This window comes from Hyperolius riggenbachi, chromosome 6 (genome assembly GCF_040937935.1).
Source record: "Hyperolius riggenbachi isolate aHypRig1 chromosome 6, aHypRig1.pri, whole genome shotgun sequence".
Taxonomy (NCBI): domain Eukaryota; kingdom Metazoa; phylum Chordata; class Amphibia; order Anura; family Hyperoliidae; genus Hyperolius; species Hyperolius riggenbachi.
This window is the reverse complement of record NC_090651.1, coordinates 52,990,443-53,014,634: the sequence shown is the minus strand read 5'-3', so window position 1 is coordinate 53,014,634 and position 24,192 is coordinate 52,990,443. Positions and strand designations below refer to the sequence as shown.

Below are 24,192 nucleotides of genomic sequence, written 5' to 3'. Positions count from 1 at the left end.
CAATCCATCCTAAACACTGGCATAGACGTGGCCCTCCTGGCCTGGAGTTCGACACCTGTGCCATAGAGCCTTCTAGGTCATCTCACCATGCCGTCATACCATCACGGTCCCCCCCGTTTCATTCATTTGACCTGCAGACATGGCCAGATTTGTGGACAGGCCACATGGGCCATGGCTTTGGTTGGCAGGATGGCTGGAGCGGCGTTGCAGCTGATCAGCTGTTTAATTCTCTGTATGTGACACTTGTGTTCTACTGTTGCCTGCCTGCTCACCTTGTCCACCCGCACAATGTTAATAAGAGACGTGCTCTCCTCCACAAAGATCCCCTCGCTCACTTAACTGCATATACAGACCAGCAGATCATCAGCGGCGCCAGTGGCTAACAGCCATATACAGGAAGTGACATCACTGCTCACGTCCTGTATTTGAAGTACACCGCACAGTCACTGGGCACCGCTCGCTCTTGCTACTGTCAGTGGCTAGTCTGTGTATGCAGTGCAGCGAGAGAGGGGATGTTTGTGGAGGAGACCATGTCTCTCATTAACATTGTGCGGGTGGGCAAGTGGAGCAGGCAGGTAGCGGTAGTAAAACAAAAGGCTCCACACACAGAGGGTGAAACGGCTAATCAGCTGCAACACCGCCCCCACCATCCTGCCGGAGGAGAACAGGATAAGTCACTGCTCAGCTCCCGATTTGGGGGGGTGGGGGGCTACCTATTATACTGACAGGTCATCTGGCTCCATAAACTGAAAGCGGGGGCTACCTACTATACTAAGGGGTCATCTAGCTATATATACTGAAAGATGGGCATCTGGCTATCTACTGAGGGCTAGACTCCTTGAAAGGCTTTGGAAGTACTCAGCCTTCGAGTGCTTCGGAAGACAAGCAGATCTGCACAGTGCATGCATGAGTCTGGCCTTGCGCATGCACAGTACAGATGTGCCCATCTTCAAAAGCCTTCCATAGAGTCCCAAAGACGCAAAGATTAAAGAGGGGACAGCGGTGGAACGAGGGGATGCAGAGTGGACCGGAAGGGCTCTATGGGATCCAGAGCCTTCCCTCTCCATAGGTCAGTGTCTACTATTTTTTTTTTTTGGCTCATTTATGACGTTGTGGCCCATATGCAATTAACTTTTTCACCTGAGTTATCTCCTAGTTTTCAACTTATCTTTAAACTAAATTTTCAGCATTTTACAATTCAAAAAGTACCCAAAAGTTAGTGAAAAGGTACAATCAAATTTATTTTGATTATTTTCTTGCTTGCTGGTGGCTTAAAGGGTATTTTATGACAAGTTGTGAAAATTTCACGTAGGAGATAACTCAGGAGAAAAAGTGATTTGCATATGGGCCTGTGTGTCTGTAAATATTAAACGCAAGAGCACAGCAGTGAGCAAGCAGCTTCCAGTGAGAACAAAATGCTTCCGCAATACTTGGTATGTCCATGTGATGAAAGCCTTAGAGAGGTGTGGGATTGCAGCTGCCTCTAGTGTCTCAGGACATCCCTGAGAGATAAGAGGAAGTGTATCATGCCTTGGCAGTGTGCCCAGGAGGAAGAAGGAAGTAGAGCTCTCACTAGCTCTAATGAATTGATGGGATTGATTCATAAAGTAGGACACATTTCTCCATTTCTCAGTCCATCCTAAACACTGGCCTGGACATGACCCTCGAGGACTGGAGTTCAACACCTATGCTCCATTCTCTGCGAGTACATAGCGCACATATAGATGCTCTGAGTAGAGATGTGGCGAACGGTTCCAGAACCGTTCGCCGGCGAACATCTCCAAATCCCTGGGGCTCTTACTACTTCCGGGTCGCACTGACCCGGAGTAGTACGCCTGCGCTGCCCGGCGGGAGCGCGTTCTAGATCGCGCTCCTGTTGCCGGGCACTTAATGCGCGTGTACGTGACGTCATGAATGACGTCACGCTCATGCGCAGAGAGTGCCCAGCAACAGGAGCGCGATCTAGGACGCTCTCAGCTGAGCAGCGCAGGCGTACTACTCCGGGTCAGTGCGACCCGGAAGTAGTAAGAGCTCCAGAGATGTTCGCCGGGCGAACAGTTCGCCACATCTCTAGCTCTGAGGACTCCTGTAGGACCCGACTATCTGAGCTGAGATAGTCCTGATTGGCCAATTTCTGTCTAGCCTGTGCCATAAGGCTTCTGTGCCATCAGTGGCGATATTATAGGCTCTGCCATAGACAGTCTCATGGGGAGGGCTTTTGGTGAGATATTGAAGGTAAATTTCATATCAGTTGCTCATCGACAAGGCAAGATTTATACTTTTTCTGCCCTTAGGCCAAGTATGTAGGGGCTCCCATTCCATGTGCAGCAATGCCCCTCCCATTCCATGTGCAGCCCCCTCTTCCATGTGTATCATCCCTGTACTGCAGCTCCATCCCATTCCATGTGCAGCCCCCTCTTCCATGTGTATCATCCCTGTACTGCAGCTCCATCCCATTCCATGTGCAGCCCCCTCTTCCATGTGTATCATCCCTGTACTGCAGCCCCATCCCATTCCATGTGCAGCCCCCTCTTCCATGTGTATCATCCCTGTACAGCAGCCCCATCCCATTCCATGTGCAGCCCCCTCTTCCATGTGTATCATCCCTGTACTGCAGCTCCATCCCATTCCAAGTGCAGCCCCCTCTTCCATGTGTATCATCCCTGTACTGCAGCTCCATCCCATTCCAAGTGCAGCCCCCTCTTCCATGTGTATCATCCCTGTACTGCAGCTCCATCCCATTCCATGTGCAGCCCCCTCTTCCATGTGTATCATTCCTGTACTGCAGACCTTTTCTTTCCTGTACGGCTCTCTTGGACATCAGCTTCCCTTTTCATGTGTTGTTTCCCATTTGCAGTCTTCTCTTTCATATGTAGCAACCCCTAATTCACATCAAGGCGCCCCTTGAGCTGCAGCCGCCCATGGCCTGGGCCTTTGTGGCCATTCCAAAAAACAGACCCTGCTCGTCGTAAATACAAATTACTCTGATCCAACATTTATTTGCAGGTAGACAACTCTGATAACAAAAGCTTTATCATCCATTATCTGGATGCAGCGACACCTTACCTCTTCCAGACTGCCTGCAAATACCGGGCTGAAAGTGGGAAATGGAGCAACTGGAGCCAGTCTGTTACCATAGAGACCCCAGAGAGAGGTGAGTCATTTTACTCCTGTTTCCAAAGTCACCAACACAACTCACTAGAGAAAATCTCAGTCCTATACATTGCATTTCACAAACCTGCTTCCAGCTCCTTACTATGCTTATTCCAGCAGAAACTTCTGTGTCTTCCTCAGGGCCGGATTTTCCATAAGGCACTGTATGCACGTGCCTACAGGCGCCTTATGTGGGAGAGGTGTCTCTCTCTCTCCTCAGATCACTGACCTCAGGAACTTACAGTCTGATCCTTGCCTTATATCGCTGACCTCAGGTACTTACACCCTAATCCTTGCCTCATGTCACTAAGGATGATATGAGACAATGATTAGAGTGTACGATTCAAAGGACAGTTAGTGACATAAGGCAGGAATTAGAGTTCAGAATATTTTTACTTAGGAGGTGTGGCCTGTATTCAGGGGCGGAGCTTAGGGCACCCGGACACCTGTGCCTACAGGCCTCTGAGTTGTAAATCCGGCCCTGGTCTTCCTAATGGGAAAAGCAGGCTAGCTGTGCTAGTTTGCCTTGAAGAAAACCAAGAGACTTTCAGCTCTCATCTTTATTTCCTTTAAAAAAAATGCTACTTACCTGACTGCAGTGCTGATGTTCTGCCACTAACGCTTTGCATCACTGCCCCAGATTGAATTATATATTTATATAGTCCTAAATCCACATAGAACCGGCCTGTATTTCTTTTTTTCTCACTGTAAAGGTTAAGAATCCCAGGGCTCTACAGCATTTTCTAAGCACTCTGACTCTAGCAATTCACACTGATAACTAATTGAAGCTAGTAAGACTCCTGTGTGGCTGAGACACACATCTGACTGCAGCGACAAGTAAACATTTCATAGTTCAAGATTACAGATGGCCTGAATCTCCGATTTTTGGTTTGCGAACTTTCGCCAACCGCAATAGACTTCAATGGGGAGGCGAACTCTGAAAACTAGAAAAATGTATGCTGGCCACAAAAGTGATGGAAAAGATGTTTCAAGGGGTCTTACATCTGGAGGGGGGCATGGATGAGTGGGATACATGCCAAAAGTCAGCGGGAAAAATCTGGATTGGACGCAAAGCAGCGTTTTAAAGCTACGTCTACACGTAGCGATCCGGCGGCGATTTGGCTCATCAATCGAGCCGCTGATGCTGCTCAATTGATAAGATCCGACAGGACGGATCTCCCCACCGCCGATTCCCTGCTCGTTCCCCACGAGGGGACAATGGCAGGGAATCGAGCGGAAGATAAGCGACGAGGGCGGGGACGAGGGCGGATCGAATCCGACGCACGCGTGGCCGAGCAGGGACGCGGCGGGGATGCGGAAGAGGCGATCCGGCAGCTAATCGAGCTGACAGATCGCTCCGTGTAGATGAAGCTTAAGGGTAGAAATCACATTGAATGCTAAATTGCAGGCCTAAAGTGCTTTAAAACATCTTGCATGTGTATACATCAATCAGGGAGTGTAATTAGAGTACTACTTCACACTGACACACCAAACTCACTGTGTAACGCACCACAAGCAGCACATATTTTCCCCATGTAGGCAACCGCCCTGCTTTAAACACAGGCCCGGATTTACATAAAAGGAGCCTATAGGCACAGATGTCCAGGTTGCAGGGCCGAGGCAGAGGCAAAAGAGGCTCCAGCCTCAGGGCACAGTGAAGGAGCTTTCATTCCCCTATTGTGTTTGAAGCAGAAAGAAATAAGAAAAGGGGATACATGACAGTGACTTCAAGCCAGATAACTAGAGATTAAGGTGTTGGGATCCCTGTGGCCCTCTTAGTCTAATAACAATCAGTGTGTGACAGCTGGGGTGGGAGGGATGGAGGGGCGCACTTTGGTGTCTCAGCCTTGGGTGCTGGAGGACCTTTTCCCGACTCTGGCAGGCTGGCACCCTAGATTTCATCCTCCATGAACCTGCAAACCCCCACAGAACAATATCACAAGTGTGCTGGCTGGCCCAGCTGTCACTTCTCTTATATTTCCCTTGCCCATCATAGGTAACTACAGGTGTTCCTTAGTATTAGGTAGCCAGACGTACCCTCAATATTAAGTAGCTAGAGGTGTACCAAGTATTAGATAGCAAGAGTATAAGGTAACTGAAGGGAGATCACGTCAGTGGAATGCTGAGACCCTGGGGTGTAACCTCTCATTTACACTCTGCTCGGGACTCTGCATAGGGATTAGGGAAGGAGGCACTTGGGGAGGGGAGTGGGCCGCCTTTCCATCATCAGGCGCCTGTAGGCACATGCCTACATTGCCTTGTGGTAAATCTGTCCGTTTAAACATCTGTTTTTTGGGGGTGGGGGAGTCTGCATCGGGACCCATGGCTCTGTAACTATGCCACTGGTTCCCAGTTGCGCAGTGTGTTCTGGCTCTGTAACTGTGCCACTGGTTCCCAGTTGTGCAGTGTGTTCTGGCTCTGTAACTGTGCCACTGGTTCCCAGTTGTGCAGTGTGTTCTGGCTCTGTAACTATGCCACTGGTTCCCAGTTGTGCAGTGTGTTCTGGCTCTGTAACTATGCCACTGGTTCCCAGTTGTGCAGTGTGTTCTGGCTCTGTAACTATGCCACTGGTTCCCAGTTGTGCAGTGTGTTCTGGCTCTGTAACTATGCCACTGGTTCCCAGTTGTGCAGTGTGTTCTGGCTCTGTAACTATGCCACTGGTTCCCAGTTGTGCAGTGTGTTCTGGCTCTGTAACTATGCCACTGGTTCCCAGTTGTGCAGTGTGTTCTGGCTCTGTAACTATGCCACTGGTTCCCAGTTGTGCAGTGTGTTCTGGCTCTGTAACTATGCCACTGGTTCCCAGTTGTGCAGTGTGTTCTGGCTCTGTAACTATGCCACTGGTTCCCAGTTGTGCAGTGTGTTCTGGCTCTGTAACTATGCCACTGGTTCCCAGTTGTGCAGTGTGTTCTGGCTCTGTAACTATGCCACTGGTTCCCAGTTGTGCAGTGTGTTCTGGCTCTGTAACTGTGCCACTGGTTCCCAGTTGTGCAGTGTGTTCTGGCTCTGTAACTATGCCACTGGTTCCCAGTTGTGCAGTGTGTTCTGGCTCTGTAACTATGCCACTGGTTCCCAGTTGTGCAGTGTGTTCTGGCTCTGTAACTGTGCCACTGGTTCCCAGTTGTGCAGTGTGTTCTGGCTCTGTAACTATGCCACTGGTTCCCAGTTGTGCAGTGTGTTCTGGCTCTGTAACTATGCCACTGGTTCCCAGTTGTGCAGTGTGTTCTGGCTCTGTAACTATGCCACTGGTTCCCAGTTGTGCAGTGTGTTCTGGCTCTGTAACTATGCCACTGGTTCCCAGTTGTGCAGTGTGTTCTGGCTCTGTAACTGTGCCACTGGTTCCCAGTTGTGCAGTGTGTTCTGGCTCTGTAACTATGCCACTGGTTCCCAGTTGTGCAGTGTGTTCTGGCTCTGTAACTATGCCACTGGTTCCCAGTTGTGCAGTGTGTTCTGGCTCTGTAACTGTGCCACTGGTTCCCAGTTGTGCAGTGTGTTCTGGCTCTGTAACTATGCCACTGGTTCCCAGTTGTGCAGTGTGTTCTGGCTCTGTAACTATGCCACTGGTTCCCAGTTGTGCAGTGTGTTCTAGCTCTGTAACTATGCCACTGGTTCCCAGTTGTGCAGTGTGTTCTGGCTCTGTAACTATGCCACTGGTTCCCAGTTGTGCAGTGTGTTCTGGCTCTGTAACTATGCCACTGGTTCCCAGTTGCGCAGTGTGTTCTGTGCTCTGGTAAGGACAGGAGCAAGTTGTGTGTGCGGGATCACACTTTATGTACTTCTTAAAGTTTCCTCATGGAACAGGTGACATCAGGTGGGGCAGGGAAGACCTATTCTGCATTTACTAGTGCACTGCATAGAAGGTTTTCATGCCAAGTAGATGGATGTTCGTTTTCTGGAAATCATTACTACTTCTTGTATTTCCTCTCCCACCACAAAGGTCACCCGGTGTATCATCACAGGCATGCTGGGTGATTTTGTAGCTGAGGCAGCACCAGTGTAAATAGCAGATCACTGAGTTTGTTTCAGGAAATCTGTGAAGTTCCTGGAGAAGCGGCTCACAAAGGTGCGAACAACGTAGAACTTTCATTTTCTCACTGTGACACATTTGCACCTTCAACAGTAGTAAAAAAATACCGCACACATTTTCCAAATCCACTCTTCAAATGCCCACCCCTATACCCCAAATAACGGTGCCCATACTTGGTACAATTAACATTTTCGATTTTCCCAATTATTCGACCAAAACGATCGAATAGAGTGAAAATTGAAAATATTTTTATTTTCGATCGAGAAATGATTTTTTTCAGTTTTTTCAATAAACATCTGATCTGAACATCTGATGTTGGAAAATCTTGTTTGTGAAATTGTATAGTGTATGGTAGGTTGTATCTGAAAATGCTATTAGATTAACCAACCTTTTCTTCATATTCAATCGTTTTTCTCATATTTTTAGACAAATCGAACGTTTGTGTATAGTACCTCAAAAATAATTTTATAAACTATTCGACCAAACAGAATAATTGGTTGAATTTCTCTGATTGAAAAAAACCTGAAAAAAATTGTACCATGTATCCAGCCACTGTGGATAATGTACTGGGCTCTGCCCCTGACACAGGAGGCCAGGGTTCAAACCTCGGCTCTTCCTGTTTAGTAATCCAGCACCTATTCAGTGAGGAGACCTTGGGCAAGACTCCCTAACGCTGCCACTGCCTACTGAGCACGCCCTAGTGGCTGCAGCTCTGGCGCAGGACAGGAAGTACATCACTGGGATCCCTGCCCTTTGGAAGCAGGGTGGCCACGGAATGGGTCTGTGACCACTGTGGTTTACATGTTTGCCAGTTTAACTGCCAGTGTGCCGGCCCACTGCCCGCCCCTTGCTTCATAGTGCCCTAGGCCATGGCCTTTGTGGCGTTGCCTCAAATCCGCCCATGGTTTTCCACACCCAGCCGCTCTGCACAGTGAATCCGTGTCCTCATTTTGCTGAATCCTTCACCATTAATTGGTCTGGTGAGACAAGTAACTGCAGGGCTGAAAGGGGGTATCCATGGTCTCAGATTCCTGACTAGGCATCCCGGCAGGGCTGTGGGAATCCCAAGACTGACTGGACAGAATTACTCTTCATTTCTGATATGTGTGTAATGTGCCAATAGTCCTACTTATTATGGGATGTGTTGTTGTTTTGCTCCAGCACCGCAGGCAAGGATTAAAGTATGGTACAAGTTACAGAAGGTCATGGATGAGAAGTGGACAATCAGACTTTATTGGAAGGTGAGGATATTTGCTTCTTATGATACAGTTATGCCACAAGTTACTAGGCAATGCTTTCCTGCTACAGGCAAGGTCATACTGGATGCGGCCTTTTATGTAAAAAATAAAATAAAAATTAAGCCTAGGCCAGCGGTGTCAAACTCAAATACAAAGTGGGCCAAAATTGAACACTGGGACCTAGTCATGAGCCAACCTCAATGTCTACTGGCCATCTTATAAAGTTGTTAATAACTGTAGAAAAAGAAAGATGAACTCCGGGCACCTTCCGTCCAGTGCTATTTATTGCAAAAAGTGACAGACATCCATCTGGATACCACATACAATGACTACCTCATCCTGGTGATGTTCAAAGGTGATGGTGCGGTGGAGGTGGGGGAGCCAGGGCACAAGGTGGGACAGGCGATGGCCGTCTCGCGTCTATACAGACGCTTGGTCACGCTGCGTACCACTTTGATGGGCAATGGGTAGATGTTCCGAATGGTGGTAGTTATAACCATCGTATGTGGCGTAATCTATCTGCCCTGTCCCTCTTGTGTTTTGTAATGTCCTAAGTTAAGGAACCATGCAACCTGCAACTTATAATACCTACATCCATCCTCCCTAGTGTTTATGTGACAACCGGTGACACTAAAAACTAACAAGTCTGGGAGATGTTACATACAGCAGAACTACCTCAATTATCAATAACTGGTACATACTTCTAGCTCAAGAAATATCAATATTATAAGTTGCAGGTTGCATGGTTCCTTAACTTAGGACATTACAAAACACAAGAGGGACAGGGCAGATAGATTACGCCACATACGATGGTTATAACTACCACCATTCGGAACATCTACCCATCGCCCATCAAAGTGGTACGCAGCGTGACCAAGCGTCTGTATAGACGCGAAACGGCCATCGCCTGTCCCACCTTGTGCCCTGGCTCCCCCACCTCCACCGCACCATCACCTTTGAACATCACCAGGATGAGGTAGTCATTGTATGTGGTATCCAGATGGATGTCTGTCACTTTTTGCAATAAATAGCACTGGACGGAAGGTGCCCGGAGTTCATCTTTCTTTTTCTACAGTTATTAACCATTTTGGTGCTTTCTTCACTTCATATCCGTGGAGCACACGTCAAAGCAACTGACAGAGGCGACCACAGATGGTATGGTGAGAACTAAGTGCTTTTTATTCACTCATATGGTAATGCTCATATATATAGGGAGTGCCACTCTTGGGTCTTCTTTGCTCTCTCCATACAAATACATCTTATAAAGTTCCCAGGTGTCTAATGGCCCCTCTCCAACCCCTATACAGTTCCCCAGTGTCTACTGGTCCTCCTCCCCCCATACAGTTCCCTGGTGTCTAGTGGACCCCTCCCTCCCCTATACAGTTCCCTAGAGTTTAGTGGTTTCCCCCTACCTCCTCATATGGCTTTTCTGGTGTTCTAGGACTTCACCTCCAATAGAGCATCCCTGGTGGTCTAGAGTGGGCCAAACATAATGCAAAGTAGGGAAACCACTTGAGGGCCAAATTTAATGGCTCTAAGGGCCAGATTTGTCCCGCGGGCCGGAGTTTGCCTTGTATGGCCTAGGCAAAGCATTAACCTTCATCTAAAACTAAAGGTTGGTACACACAGGTTCTTGACTGAGGCTTCCTGTTGGGGTGTAGCTAGATATCACTGGGCCCCATTTCACAACTTTTGGAAGGGGGAATATTTAAAATTTTGAATCAATATATGTCTCACAGTCTTTCCATGCCACTCACCCAGAGTAGGATCATCCACAAGGCAACCTAGGCAGGTGCCTGGGGCTCAGTATGTGTCAGAGCCCAATTGCCACTTCCTCTGAACTTTCTCTCATCTTAGATCACCAAAACGACCTAGTCTAGTGCCCAGATTCATCTTGTTCCATCTCTGCTCTCACTCGCTCAGCCCCCTCCCCCTTTGGCTTGAAGAGGGTTCCCAGGGAGCATATTGAAAGTGGACCTCCAGTGTAAACTGCACATCCCGCAGGCCCTCTTCACTTATAAAGTTATCAAGTGTAGAGAAAACACCATGGCGGTTTTCAGCAGGGGGCGGGGCTGATTCTCAAGAAGAAGACCCAGCAGATAACTTTATAAGAGAAAAGGAATGTGCAATTTACACAGGAAGTCTGCTTTGAAGCAAACCTGAAGTGAAAATAAACTTATGAGATAATGATTTGTATGTGTAGTACAGCTAAGACATAGAACATTAGTAGGAAAGAAAAGAGTCTCATATTGTTTTTCCAGTACAGGAAGAGTTAAAAAAAATGTCACTTCTATGCGAAAGAGCTTCTCTGAGCTATTCGACTCACTGGGTCGAATACAGTCCTGTTTTCTGAAGCACTTAAACAGCCATGAAACAGTGAGAGACAGCTTGAGATAATGTTTTACTGCAGGGAAGTTCAAAGGGTCATTATTTCTGCTTTATTTTATAGTGTAGAAGACAGAGTGTGGTTTTAAAAACTGCACCTATGACAGAATAATAAAGTTATAAAAAAAAAAAAAAAAGCTATATAACTGAAAATAAAAATATGAAATTATTTTCTTTGCTACTAATGTTCATTATCTGTACTACACAACCAATTCATATAATAAGGCTTTTTTTTCACTTCAGATTTGTGTTAAATAATATGTGTCACAGTTTCTCTGTGCCACTAAATAGGCCACTAATGCCTCAAAAAGCTGGTGAGCTACACGCTGGCGCACACACACACACACTCACACGCACACACGCGGCCCACACACACACACGCACACACACACACACACGCACACACACACATACACACACGGCCCACACACGCACACACACACACGCACACCTGCACACCACACACGCACACCACACACCACACACACACACGGACCACACACCACACACACACACACACGGACCACACACACACACACGCGGACCACACACGCACACCACACACCACACGCACACCACACACACACACACACGTGGTCCACACACGCGGACCACACACGCACACCACGCACCACACACACGCACACACACACGCACACACACACGCACACACACACCACACACACACACACACACACACACCACACACATTACACACCACACACATTACACACACACACACCCGCACACACACACCACACACCACAAACACACACGGACCACACACCACACACACACACGGACCACACACACACACACGCGGACCACACACGCACACCACACACCACACGCACACCACACACACACACACACACGCGGTCCACACACGCGGACCACACACGCACACCACGCACCACACACACGCACACACACACGCACACACACACCACACACACACACACACACACCACACACACACACACACACACCACACACATTACACACCACACACATTATACACACACACACCCACACACACACACGCACACACACACACACCACACACCACAAACACACACGGACCACACACCACACACACATGGACCACACACACACACACACGCGGACCACACACACACACCACACGCACACCACACACACCACACACACACACACGCGGACCACACACGCGGACCACACACGCACACCTCGCACCACACACACGCACACACACACGCACACACACACCACACACACACACACACCACACACATTACACACCACACACATTACACACCACACACATTACACACACACACACCCGCACACACACCCGCACACACACACACACACACACACACACACACACACACACATTACACACACACACACACACACATTACACACACACACACGCACACACATTACACACACACACACACACACATTACACACACACACACGCACACACACACACACGCACACACACACACACACACACACACACACACACACACACACACACACACACACACACACACACACACACACACACACACACACTATGGGCTCGATTCAGTAAGCAGTGCTAACTGTTAGCACACTTCTGAAAAGGCCATTATCACGCCTTAACTCAGTTTGGGTGTGTTAAAATCAGATCGCGCACACAGATCAGCGCGCAAAGTTTTGCACGCGCACAGCGCAGTGCGCGCGAAGTGCCCATTCACATCTATGCGACTTTCCGCGCGCACCGCTGATTTTAGAAACAGTGCTAACCCACCCTGGTTAACACGCCTAAAGTCTTTAGGTGTGCTAAGTAGGTTAGCACCGTTTACTGAATCAAGCCCTATATGTAATCCAGGGGTTTTGGCATTGGAGTGTTCAGAAGAAACCTGTCCATTGCTCACCTCCAACTTGTTGCTCTATGACTCAAAGGAAGAGAATGAGGAGGGTTGGTTTGAGGTGACCTTGCTAGAGCATCCTCTATACTGCATTTCCAGTGTGCAGCGGTTGTGTGGGATGACCTTACCCATTAGTAAGAAATGTATGGCAGTTACGTCTGACTTCTTGGAAGCTCTGTGGTCCGACTCCTATGACAACTTGTTTGGGCTGGATTTGACTGAGGTGCCAATCTTAACAGTCCCCTCCGACCTCAATGCCTCCTGCTCACCCGTTTAGTCTGCCTGAAAATATTCATCTTTCTTTTAATTGCTGAACTATGAGAAACACTGGAGGGCTACCAGTATTAGAGGGACCTATAGTTCATTGAGGGAACCATGAAGGCCAACATTTACTGCGACATAAAGAAGAGCATGATCTCCTCCCTACAGAAACTGGGCTGCAGGGCAGCATTCCAACATAACGACCCCAAACACACCTCCAAGACAACCACTGCCTTGCTAAAGAAATTTCAGGTAAAGATGCTGGACTGGCCTAGCAGCATGTTTCCAGGCCTAAACCCTTTGGAGCATCTGTGGGGCAGCCTCAAACAGATGGTGGATATGCACAAGGTCTCTAACATCCATCAGCTTAATCGTGGAGGAGTGGAAGGAGGTTACCAGCGGCAATCTGCGAAGCTCTAATGAACTCTATACCCAAGAGAGTTGAGGCAGTGCTGGAAAATAATGGTGGGCACACAAGATGACACTTTGGGCACAGTTTGACATTCTTAACTTGGGGATGTACTTACTTTTGTTGACAGCAGCTTAAACATTAACCTTTTAACAGCCAAATAAAGTAACATTTTATGTGGCTGCTGGGCCAAATTTTTCCTGCTGCTGAGAAAGTGTGCCTTCTGCCCTTAACCAGCCTGGCAGGCTCGGCATAGTATGCAGGGTGGAAGGCAGGGAGCTTTCATAATTACCTGTCCTGACGGCAGAACCGACTTCTGTTCCTCTCCATTGTGGTGGCGATGTAATCCCAACATGTCTTCTGGGTTCCAGGAGACCGTTCCAGGAGACCGTGTTAGCATTATAGCGCCCCTCCGTGATGGAAGAGGGGTGATGGAAGAGTCTCTTTCACCACCCCTCTTCCACCACTGAGTGGCGCTGTAATGCTGACCCCATCTCCTGGATTCGACCAACCACGTCATATAATGTGTTCGGGACCCAGAAGACATGTCGGAAGTTCAGAGCCTTGGTGGAGAAAGAGAAAACGTCGATCCAGCCATCTGGAACCGGTAACTATAACCGTTCCCTGCTGCCCACTCTGCATGGCTGCACTAGGCAGCCAAATTATATTTGCTGGCAGACGTCAAAATGCAGAGCAGTTTTCAAACAAATTATCTCGTTTCAAACTGCTAAAAGGTTAATGGCTGTGGGGTGAGTTACTTTGATGAAACAGCAAATTCACACTGTTAAAGAGAAACTGTAACCAAGAATTGGACTTCATCCTAATCAGTAGCTGATACCCCCTTTCACAAATGGATCATCAGGGGGCTCTGTATGGCTGATATTGTGGTGAAACCCCTCCCACAGTGTGATGTCAGTGCCTCACAGCACTGAGATACTGACTTCACACTGTGGGAGCCTTGTTGCATTGTGGGAAACAACAGCTGTTTCCAACTGCCAAAAAAGCAAGCAGCATCTCCTTCCACTGACATCAGCTGCCAGCAGTAAAAATGTCACCATGTCATAAATGTCAGAATGTAAATCAGGGAGAGGAAAGATTTTACAACGAGCAAACACTGACTAAATAATTTATACATAATTATTGTAAAAATTAAGCACTTTTTTTATTACATTATTTTCACTGGAGTTCCTCTTTGGATAAGCTGTACACTAACTAATTTACATTGTAACAATGATCACTTGTATAAAAAATGGAAGGTCTTCATAATGATTCTGTTTTTGGCAGATCCTGGAGGCCAAAGGTCATATCCAGTTTTTTCAGATTACGTTTCAGCCTCTGAGTGGGAGTGGCCCGGCATCCATACACAACACCACAACCACAGTCTTCAGCACAGACATTGAGGCGGGCGAGTACGTCATTGCTGTGTCAGCTTACAACTCAAAAGGAAACTCTACTCCTACACTCGCCAAAGTCACCACTCATGACTTTTCAGGTAACGGTTATTCTCAGTACTTTGTCTTTGCAGGGACTCAGTGACGTCTGCCGTGTGCTGAATGCCAAGCACCCATTTCACTTCACGCTTTGTGGAGGAGGTATAATACTCTTTCATAAATAAAGTCTGTTTTGTGAAAACCTGCCAGTGTTGTCCTAAAGTAAATGTGAAAAAATAGATATGTGCTCCATATTCAGGCACTTCCTGAAAGGGAGACTCGTGACTGAGCTGCGCATTTTGAGGATGGTGAACTGGGTCTCTGCCCCGCCTACACAGTGTAATAAATGGGAGCTGCTCTGTGTGAGGTGCACGCCCACACAGCTGATTCTTGCTGAAACTGCAGCAAAGCATCATGTGACCCAAAGGTTGCAACCCAATTGTCCGGTGTTCAGATGGGTTTCGGGCAGCGGTTGCATTTGCGATTTCGAACAGAGAAGGAGAAAAAGTGCATTATAGCACCACGATTCCTATGCGATTTTTCCTATGCACTTGTACTTTCTACACAAGCACAAACGCTAAATGAATTCAGCAGGACCGACGTTTGCAATCAGACAAAATCGTGTCCTTCATTTTGAGATTCGCCAATGATCAGAAATGAATAACAAATTGCAGCAAATCACTTGCAATGTGAAACAACCCTAACATCAGTCTCTTCTTACCTCTCTTCCTCTATGCCCTAAGTTTTAACCTCTTGCCTCCCCAACACCTGATACTAACCTGATCTTAAGGGCCTTTTTCCACTACCCTGCGATTTGAATTTGATTCTGATCGCAATTCGCAAGGTACATTAAACTAATGGAAACTGCAGCAGCAATTTCCATTAGTGCGATCCGATTGCGATGCGATTTTGGTCAATACGCGATCGTCGTCCTGACGCGTTTTGGATGCGATTGAGCTTTACTATACCGAGTATAGTAGCTCAATCGCAATCGTATGGAGGAAATTAAAACGAGATTCCGATCGCAACCGCATTTCATAGTGGAAAAGAGCCCTAAAGGTCTCATACTCCAGCTACTAATAAAAAAAAAAATTTGTAATCAAAATTTTTATTAATACAATATGCTAATACAACAAAAAGACTGTCACCAATACACATGTATACTAAAACTGTAAGTACAACAATACATTCACTCCCCCATTCCCCCAAGCCATTACCAAGTAAATAGAAAATGAGCAGGACGGTCAAAGGTCCCTCCACCCCCACTGACCCAGCCATCCCCCCGCTCCTAAAGAACATATTAACATAGAGGAGTGGTCCACTGCCGACCGATATAGAAGAGAGAAGAGAGAAAAAAAAGGGAAAAGGAATGCGTATTAATATTGTTGTCTCAAGTAAATGTTTTAGCACCTAAAAAGGGCCCCCCACATCTGTACCTATTCACCAGTAGTGGTTGCTGTTCCAAGGCCCTCTCTAAATTCCAACCATATTGCCCATTGGCTGTGGAACTTGGCCATTTGACTCTGTGCCGACAGAACCAGTTCCTCCATCCTCATTGTATCATTGAGGGCTTCCACCAAATCTATAGCACCCAATTTGGCATCCATTTTCCAATTTTTGGCTATCAAATACCTAACTGAACTCATTACTAATAAAAGTTCACATATTTGATTCAGTATCATTTCAGTAACTATTCTTAGTTACATAAAAGAAAATTTGAAAGCATTCCCGAGTATTTCCTGTGCGTAAAAATGTTTTTCTCTGCAGAGAGCAGTAGAAACCTGCTTGTCTCTGGTCATCAGCAAAGGCAAGAATCCCCCTGTGCTTGTGTCTTCACTCCGCCCCCTCCTTTGTTGCTGAAGCGACTCAGCTGCTGCAAGGGGGTGTGTCTATTCAGCAGTGGGAGGAGGCAAAGTGAAGACACATGCTGAGAGCTTCAGCCAGCAATGATTACATTTGCCAGTGACCAGAGATAAATCCCACTTTAAATAGTAGCACAATACGATTAGTTTTTAATTGAAATGATAAAAGTATAACTCCAGGACTAGACATTGCATCTCCTGCCTAACAGGCAATAAAGGATTCCCTTTGTTTCGATTTTGGGAAGTTAAGAGAAAGGTATAAATGGAGTCTTGACATGTTTCTTTGCTTTGTAGCTCAAAGTTTATCAAGTCCCACAAACCTTGTCGCCACAACCAGCAGCCCCAATAACAGTGTAACCCTGAGCTGGGAGTCTCCAGCAGGCAAGAAAGGTTTGTTCCAGGATCAGATCATAGAATGGGAGGATCCAACAGAACAAGACCCTAGCCATGTAAACTGGGTGGACGGCCTTTGGGATAATAGAAGTGTAACACTATCAGGTAATCATTCTTTTTGTCCACTAGGTGGAGTATTGTATTACTAAAGAAAGTAAAATGAATTGTAAAAGTGAAATGTGCCTTCTCAAAACAGAAGGAAATTTGAAATAATTCAGCTATGAACAGCTATGAACAGTTGTGGTTACCCATAATGCACCACTACTGAATATGCAAATGATCTCTTTTCACCCCTGTAAGCTAGACAAGCATCCAGAACTGCTGGTGTATAACAAGCTTATAGCTTTAAATATTATACAGCCACACCAACCCCACATGTAGACAGCCTGTTTCTACTTTTGATCCTCATCAGTACATGGCAGGTATTGATGCACCACTGCTGAATATGCAAATTATCTCTTTTCGCCCCTGTAAGCTACACAAGCATCCAGCACTGCTGGTGTATAGCAAGCTTACAGCTTTAAATATTACACAGCCACACCTGTGGGGTTGGTGTGGCTGTGTAATATTTAAAGTTGTAAATAGCGTGTACATTCTGTGCTTTTATATTAAGACGTTGCTTGCTTATCAAGTCAAAATTTAATTAAAAATGTGCTTGTCTTCCAAAGCGCTCTTAAACCAAGTTACTTTCAAACCAAGGTTTTACTGTAGTGGGATAGTGGGAAGCCTGGATGGATTCCTATAGGCTCTTTGACCCCACCACTGCTGCTGGCTGGGGACCCTCTTCTTCTTCGTAGTCACCCTACCCTCTGTGCACAAGTACAGCCATACCTCGCATATGCAAGTAAGACCCGTGTCTGTGTAGTAGCATGAAGAGAAAATTCAAGAAATAATGAATAGGCCTCACTCGTTTTTAGGTATTTTTGGATATTTTTGGATATTTACCTGTCCATTAGCATTTTAATAGAGTAATTTTGTTTGCGATTTGTAATTTGCTTGTTTTTTTACATTAGTCACAAAAGGGGAGTCTAAATTTCAGAATACAGGTAGTCCTCGGGTTACGAATGCCCTCTTTACGAACGCCTTGACGATTGCTCCGCCCCGTCGATGACGTCACTGCGAGCGCCGGATTGCGGCGATTTAATTGTTTTAACGTACATTTACAGTGATCTAAAGACGCCATTTGTGTGTGGGGAGGTGAGCAGATACATACCGCACACTTCCCATGTCCTGGCGTCAGCCTCTGCCTCTGCAAAACACCTCCGTGTTGCTAATCAGATCCGCGCCCCCTCTGACACGGATACTGTTACTGCGCTGCGCATGCGCAGTATGCCAGGTCGCCTCCTGGCCTGCATCAGAGGGCGCGGATCTGTTTAGCGACACGGAGGTGTTTTGCAGAGGCAGAAGGTGAGGCCAGGACATGGGAGGTGTGCAGTATGTATCTGCTCACATCCCCACAGACAAATGACGTCTATAGATCACTGTAAATGTACTTTAAAATATTTAAATCGCCACAATCCGGCGCTCGCCGTGACGTTATCGACTGGGCGGAGCAATCGTCAAGGCATTTCATACACTGTTTCGACTTAAGAACAGATTCAAGTTAAGAACGAGCCTACAGTCCCTATCTCGTTTGTTAACCGAGGACTACCTGTAATAATTGTGCCTTTTCTATCTGTTCATACATGAGTCACCTTGTGTTATCAGTGAATCAGACCCGACCCATAAGCTTGTACTGAGACAGGTGAACAGCCATGCTCCCTGGGGACACACGAGAGTGGTAGAACCAGTAGGCACAGTGTGGGCACCCTCGGGGCATGCAGGCTGCTGGCAGCTCTACAAACAGAAACGTTCAACCCAGCCATGCACTTCTGTTTGTAGAATGGTGAGAGGGAGTGGCCCATACATGTGCCAGGGGCATCAACTGTGATCCAACATCTACCTTACACATGGGTGACTGGTAACTCAAGTCTGTAGATGGCTTGAAGCCGAGTAATTATGTCCTGCTACACCCAATCAAGCAAAGAGAGAGAGAGAGAGAGAGTGTGTGTGTGTGTGTGTGTATCTGTGTGTGTGTGTGTGTGTGTGTGTGTGTGTGTGTGTGTGTGTGTGTGTGTGTGTGTGTGTGTGTGTGTGTGTGTGTGTGTGTGTGTGTGTGTGTGTGTGTGTGTGTGTGGCCAAAGCAATAGTATGATGCACTCTTGGCTGAAGCGAAAGTACACACATGCGATTGGGAAACAATCCCTTGGGAGACAATTTGTGGAACGATGCTGTAAAGACACATCCCTAGCCTTGAGGCTAGCAATGTGCTCTGTTGCGATGGAGGGGGCAGCGGAGGAACAAAAATCTTTAATGATGCCCGAACAATATCGATCGGCGTCCGCTGCACACACATAACGATTGTCGGCTGTAATTCAGACTACAAGTATCGCACGTACGTAGCTTGAGAATCTTGCGAGTGTGCAGCTGCCCCACTATGTCAATTAGCGATCTGCTGTGGCAAATGAATGACAATGGTGATTGGGTCCATTGTGCTTGCCAATACTGACAGATGCCACTTGCTTATCCCCTGCCTCCATGCTCCTTCTTAAGCTCTCCATTGAACAGCACAGCGTCCGTACAGCACTCATTCACTGGCATGTCACCCAAATGATTGAGCAAAAATCTTTAAGGGCATCATTGATTGAGCGTTTGTATGAGCCTTAAAGCGTACCCACAGAAACATTTTTAAGACCAAAACTGCTGAATGCCGAATCGCCTAAAAACAAGCATGTTCAGTTTAACATTTCTTTAAAGTGAAGAGGCAAAAGTCAGAAACTTGCCCTAGTGGAGGGAAGACTCTGGGCAGTCTAGAGGCTTCCCTTATCTTCCTACTCCCCTCAGTTCCTGCACTTGGACCCCCTTAGCAGTATTTGACATTCATTTTAAACATTGCTTATCAGACTCGGATTTACATCACAGGAGCCTATAGGCACAGATGTCATACAAACCCTAGACTGTGTCCTCCATGAACCTACAAACCCCCTCCAAACCGCAGTGCAAGTCTGCTGGTTGGCCTGGACACTTCTCCCTTACTTCCCTTGCCTGTCATAGGTCCCTTACTAGTATTAGGTAGCCAGAAGTACCCTCTGTATTAAGCAGTTAGAGGTGTCCCTGACTGAAGGGAGATCTCGTCAGTGGAATGCCGAGAGCTGGGTGAGTAACCGCTCATTTACGCTCCATTTGGAACTCGACATAGGAAAGAAGGGAAGCAGGCACTCAGGGAGGGGAGTGAGCCGCCTTTCCATCATCAGGCGCCTGTAGGCATGTGCCTGCAGTGCCTAATGGTAAATCCGGCCCTGTTGCTCATGGCCGCGCTATCCTTTTTTTATAAGCACAGGTGCAAAGTATGACCCACACCTGGGCAGTACCATGGAGCCCTCTGCACTGCTGTTTCCTCTCTGCACAAGTACTTCTGCGCTACCGCTTTTTGTGCATGTGCGCAGCATGGAACTGGATAGCAGTTGGGATTGGAGGACGGGGCCAGTGAGCCAGGCGCACGGGTGGACGTGTGCAGCGGGTGGACGTGTGCGGCGGGTGCGCGCGCATGAGAAGTTTAAAAAAGCAGACCTAGAGCCCGTTTTGAAACGAGCTTCAGTCTACTAGTATATATACATAATATAGTTTAAGTGGTCAGTGCGCTCCTCTGGAATGACCACCTATTCAGCAATCAGGTGGAACGCTATGCACTATGGGGGGTATCAATACCCTATAAGCAATTGTATGTATTGTGCAGAGCGCTAACACCTAAGATTGCATAGATAAACACACTAAGCTCAAAGCAAGCAAATAGAACCAGACCAGAAAACATCAATACATGAATAAAAAATATAAATGTAAAGCATATAGTTCATCTAAAATTTCAATCCACTCTGGGTAGGCTCTTCCACAGCCTAATGAACAGTATATGCAAGTACGCTCACCAACAGTGATGGCTGATTAAATGACAGATCAACATATCAGGCATATTGTAGTAGCAACCAATCTTCGGTTGTCTCCCCTTGTCACCAGCAATGTTCCCTGGATGCAACTCAATAAAACACAGACAAAAAAGGGTACATAGCGTAATCCTGCTTCAACTGGTATACATCCACCACCACACCTGTTAACAGTGTGTAACCATGATCCCAGTGCTGTCACACTACAATACCCAGATAAAAAACACGATAGGATGTCTGAACATTCAAGGACCAGCTATGAGCGCTCAGAGACAGTCCTCAGCGATCTGTAACATGCAATCCAGTACCCAAGTATGCCTTAAAAAACAAAAACAAGGCCTGCATAGGGTAATACTGCTTCAATTCAAAAAAAAATACATAGTAGTGCACTCACATTTCCTAAAAAAATCATGTGCATACAAGTAAAAAGTTGGACGTCCTCTCCACAGCAACTAGTACATCTCCCGACAGGGTCTCAGCGTCTAGTGCGTCTTAGGGTCCGCGCTCTGCACAATACATACAATTATATATATATATATATATATATATAATGTTTTAAAGGACAACTGAAGTGGGAAGAATATGGAGGCTGTCATATTGATTTCCTTTTGAACAATACCAGTTGCCTGGCAGCCCTGCTGATCTATTTGGCTGCAGCAGTGTCTGAATAACACCATAAACAAGCATGCATATCATTTTGTCAAATCTGACATTAATGTCAGAAACACCTGATCTGTGGCTCTGGCTATAAGTATTAGAGGCAGAGGATCAGCAGGACAGCCAGGCAACTGGTATTGCTTAAAAGGAAATAGATATGGCAGCCTCCATATACCTCTCACTTCAGTTGTCCTTTAATAAGCACTTCACTGCACACAATAGAATTATATTTAACTTCCAGTGGAAGTATGGGGGTTGCGCAATAAGGAGTAATGTCCCAGCAAAATAGCTGTGGCCAGTGGCTGAACTGCCTCCCAATCGCCGGACAAACTGCGCGCTCCAACCAGCAGGTCACTTTCTCCTCCCACACACCGAGAGTCCTGACCTACACTATTATGTGCACAGGGGCGTATCTTGGTAATATAGAGCCTATGGCAAACACTAAAATTGCAGCATCCTTTCTTGCAGGGCTGTGGAGTCGGAGTCGGAGTCGTGGAGTCGGGCAATTTTGGGTGCCTGGAGTCGGAGTCGGGAAAAAATGCAACGACTCCGACTCCTAATGAATTTGTTACTGTAATTAAAATAGAAAATATGATAAAATGTTCTATTTCTCAGATAATAGTCATTAAAAATAATGTATATATACAGTATATATACAGTAATAGCTGTGCTTAGTCCACAAAAATGAAATAAACCAATCAAAATTAGTTACTTGTGCTGCTTCAATAAAGCAGTCCCCGTATTTTTAAGGTCAGATATACATATCTGATTGCGACTGTATATATGATGTGTACACAGGAATCTCTTATATATACTAAATAACATCTATGCTGTAAGAATAAAGCCTGATGTGTAGCTGTGTCACTAATAGAGATGGTCAATGAGATGGAAATAGTTCTGCACTGATGCTGATTTATGCAAATGTATGCACTCCCTTTGCTGATGAAATCAAATAATTTGATATGTTGTTAAAATTTGGTTTGGTGACTACAAATTAAAGGGGACCTGAGACGGATGAAAAGTAAAGTTTTATACATACCTGGGGCTTCCTCCAGCCCCCTTCAGGCTAATCAGTCCCTCGCTGTCCTCCACCACCCGGATCTTCTGCTGAGTCCTGGTAATTCTGCCAGTCAGCGCTGTCCGGCCGCATGCCGCTCCCACAGCCAGGAACATTCTGCACCTGCACAATAGTGCTGCACAGGTGTAGTATGCTCCTGGCGGCGGAGTGTGTGCATGCGCACTACGCCTGACTGGCTCAAGTACCTGGACTCATAGCAGAAGATCCAGGTGTTGGAGGAGGACAACGAGGGACTGATTATCCTGAAGGCGGCTGGAGGAAGCCCCAGGTATGTATAAAACTTTAATTTCATCTGTCTCAGGTTTACTTTGTTACACAGTAGTACTATCAGGGCACCACAGGAGCAAGGGCACCAAAGCAGCAGGCTAAAGTGGTGCAGCATTTGCAAGTTTGCAAATGCTGCAATGCAGGGAGATCAGGCGAGCGCCTGACTGCGATACTCTGCTGCCATCCGCCTGTGCAGCAGCCACCTTGCTCTCTGTGCACGTTTGCATTGTGGCCAGCAGCTCTGGACTTGGGCAGCATTGGAGACGGAAAGTAAATGGAAGCTTCTGCACTGGAGACGAGCAGAGAAATGAGTGACACTGATGGCTGCTGTGGTGGTGTGAAGGCGAGCTGGCTACCTATACTGAAAGGAGGGGGGGTGGGAAAAGGAGGGATTAAGGTAGTGTTTTAGCTACCTATACTGGAGGGAAAGGGAGAGGGGTTATCTGGTTACCTATACTGGGGGAGGGGTCATTTATCTACCTATACTGAAGGGGGCGGCTGGTGACAGTGGCCTTGGGTGGTAAAGAGTACAAATCCGGCCCTGAGTACTATACTCCACATATGCACTCCCCACAGAGCTGCAGGGAATCCACTGAGAATGCTGTGCACATTGAACACAGAGGTGTTGTCTGTTTTCAATCTCCTCATTCCCCTGCAGAGTACCTGCACATCACTCTTACATGTACCCACACTTACATTGCCTAGGGCCTGATAGATGTTCTTTGTTCCGGTTTGTACCTTTTACAAGTACTCTTACCAAGGACTAGTTTTAGTCTAAAGGGAATAAATATAGTAGTCTACATATCCTTCTCACTTCAGTTGTCTTGTAAAATTCCTAAGCGTTGGCAGTTAAGAGACTAATTTCATGTTACATACTTTTAATCAACAAAATTGTAATATGCAAATTAGAGGAGTCGGAGTCGGTGGAATCCTAAACTGAGGAGTCGGAGTCGGTGGATTTTTGGACCGACTCCACAGCCCTGCTTTCTTGTGTACATGTGTTATGGTTACCCATGTTTTTTTGGCTCACATATTGCTGAATTTACTTTTTTGGAAATATTTCTTATTAACTCTGTCCTCTTTTCTAACTTAAGCCAAGTGCACCCTACATACATAAGTTAATTAGCAATGTTCCCCAGATAACAGAATTAATATGA

General features: G+C 46.7%; 1 protein-coding gene across 1 annotated transcript in view; it reads left to right on the top strand.

Moving 5' to 3' along the window:
* LOC137522426 (interleukin-12 receptor subunit beta-2-like) overlaps positions 1–24,192 on the top strand; it is a 78,640-nt gene that overhangs the window by 28,605 nt on the left and 25,843 nt on the right. The window contains exons 7-10 of the mRNA XM_068242481.1: positions 3,007–3,154; positions 8,339–8,418; positions 14,656–14,863; positions 16,958–17,161. Of these exons, the coding sequence (XP_068098582.1) occupies positions 3,007–3,154; positions 8,339–8,418; positions 14,656–14,863; positions 16,958–17,161 (640 nt within the window). The remainder of the gene's footprint in view (positions 1–3,006; positions 3,155–8,338; positions 8,419–14,655; positions 14,864–16,957; positions 17,162–24,192) is intronic.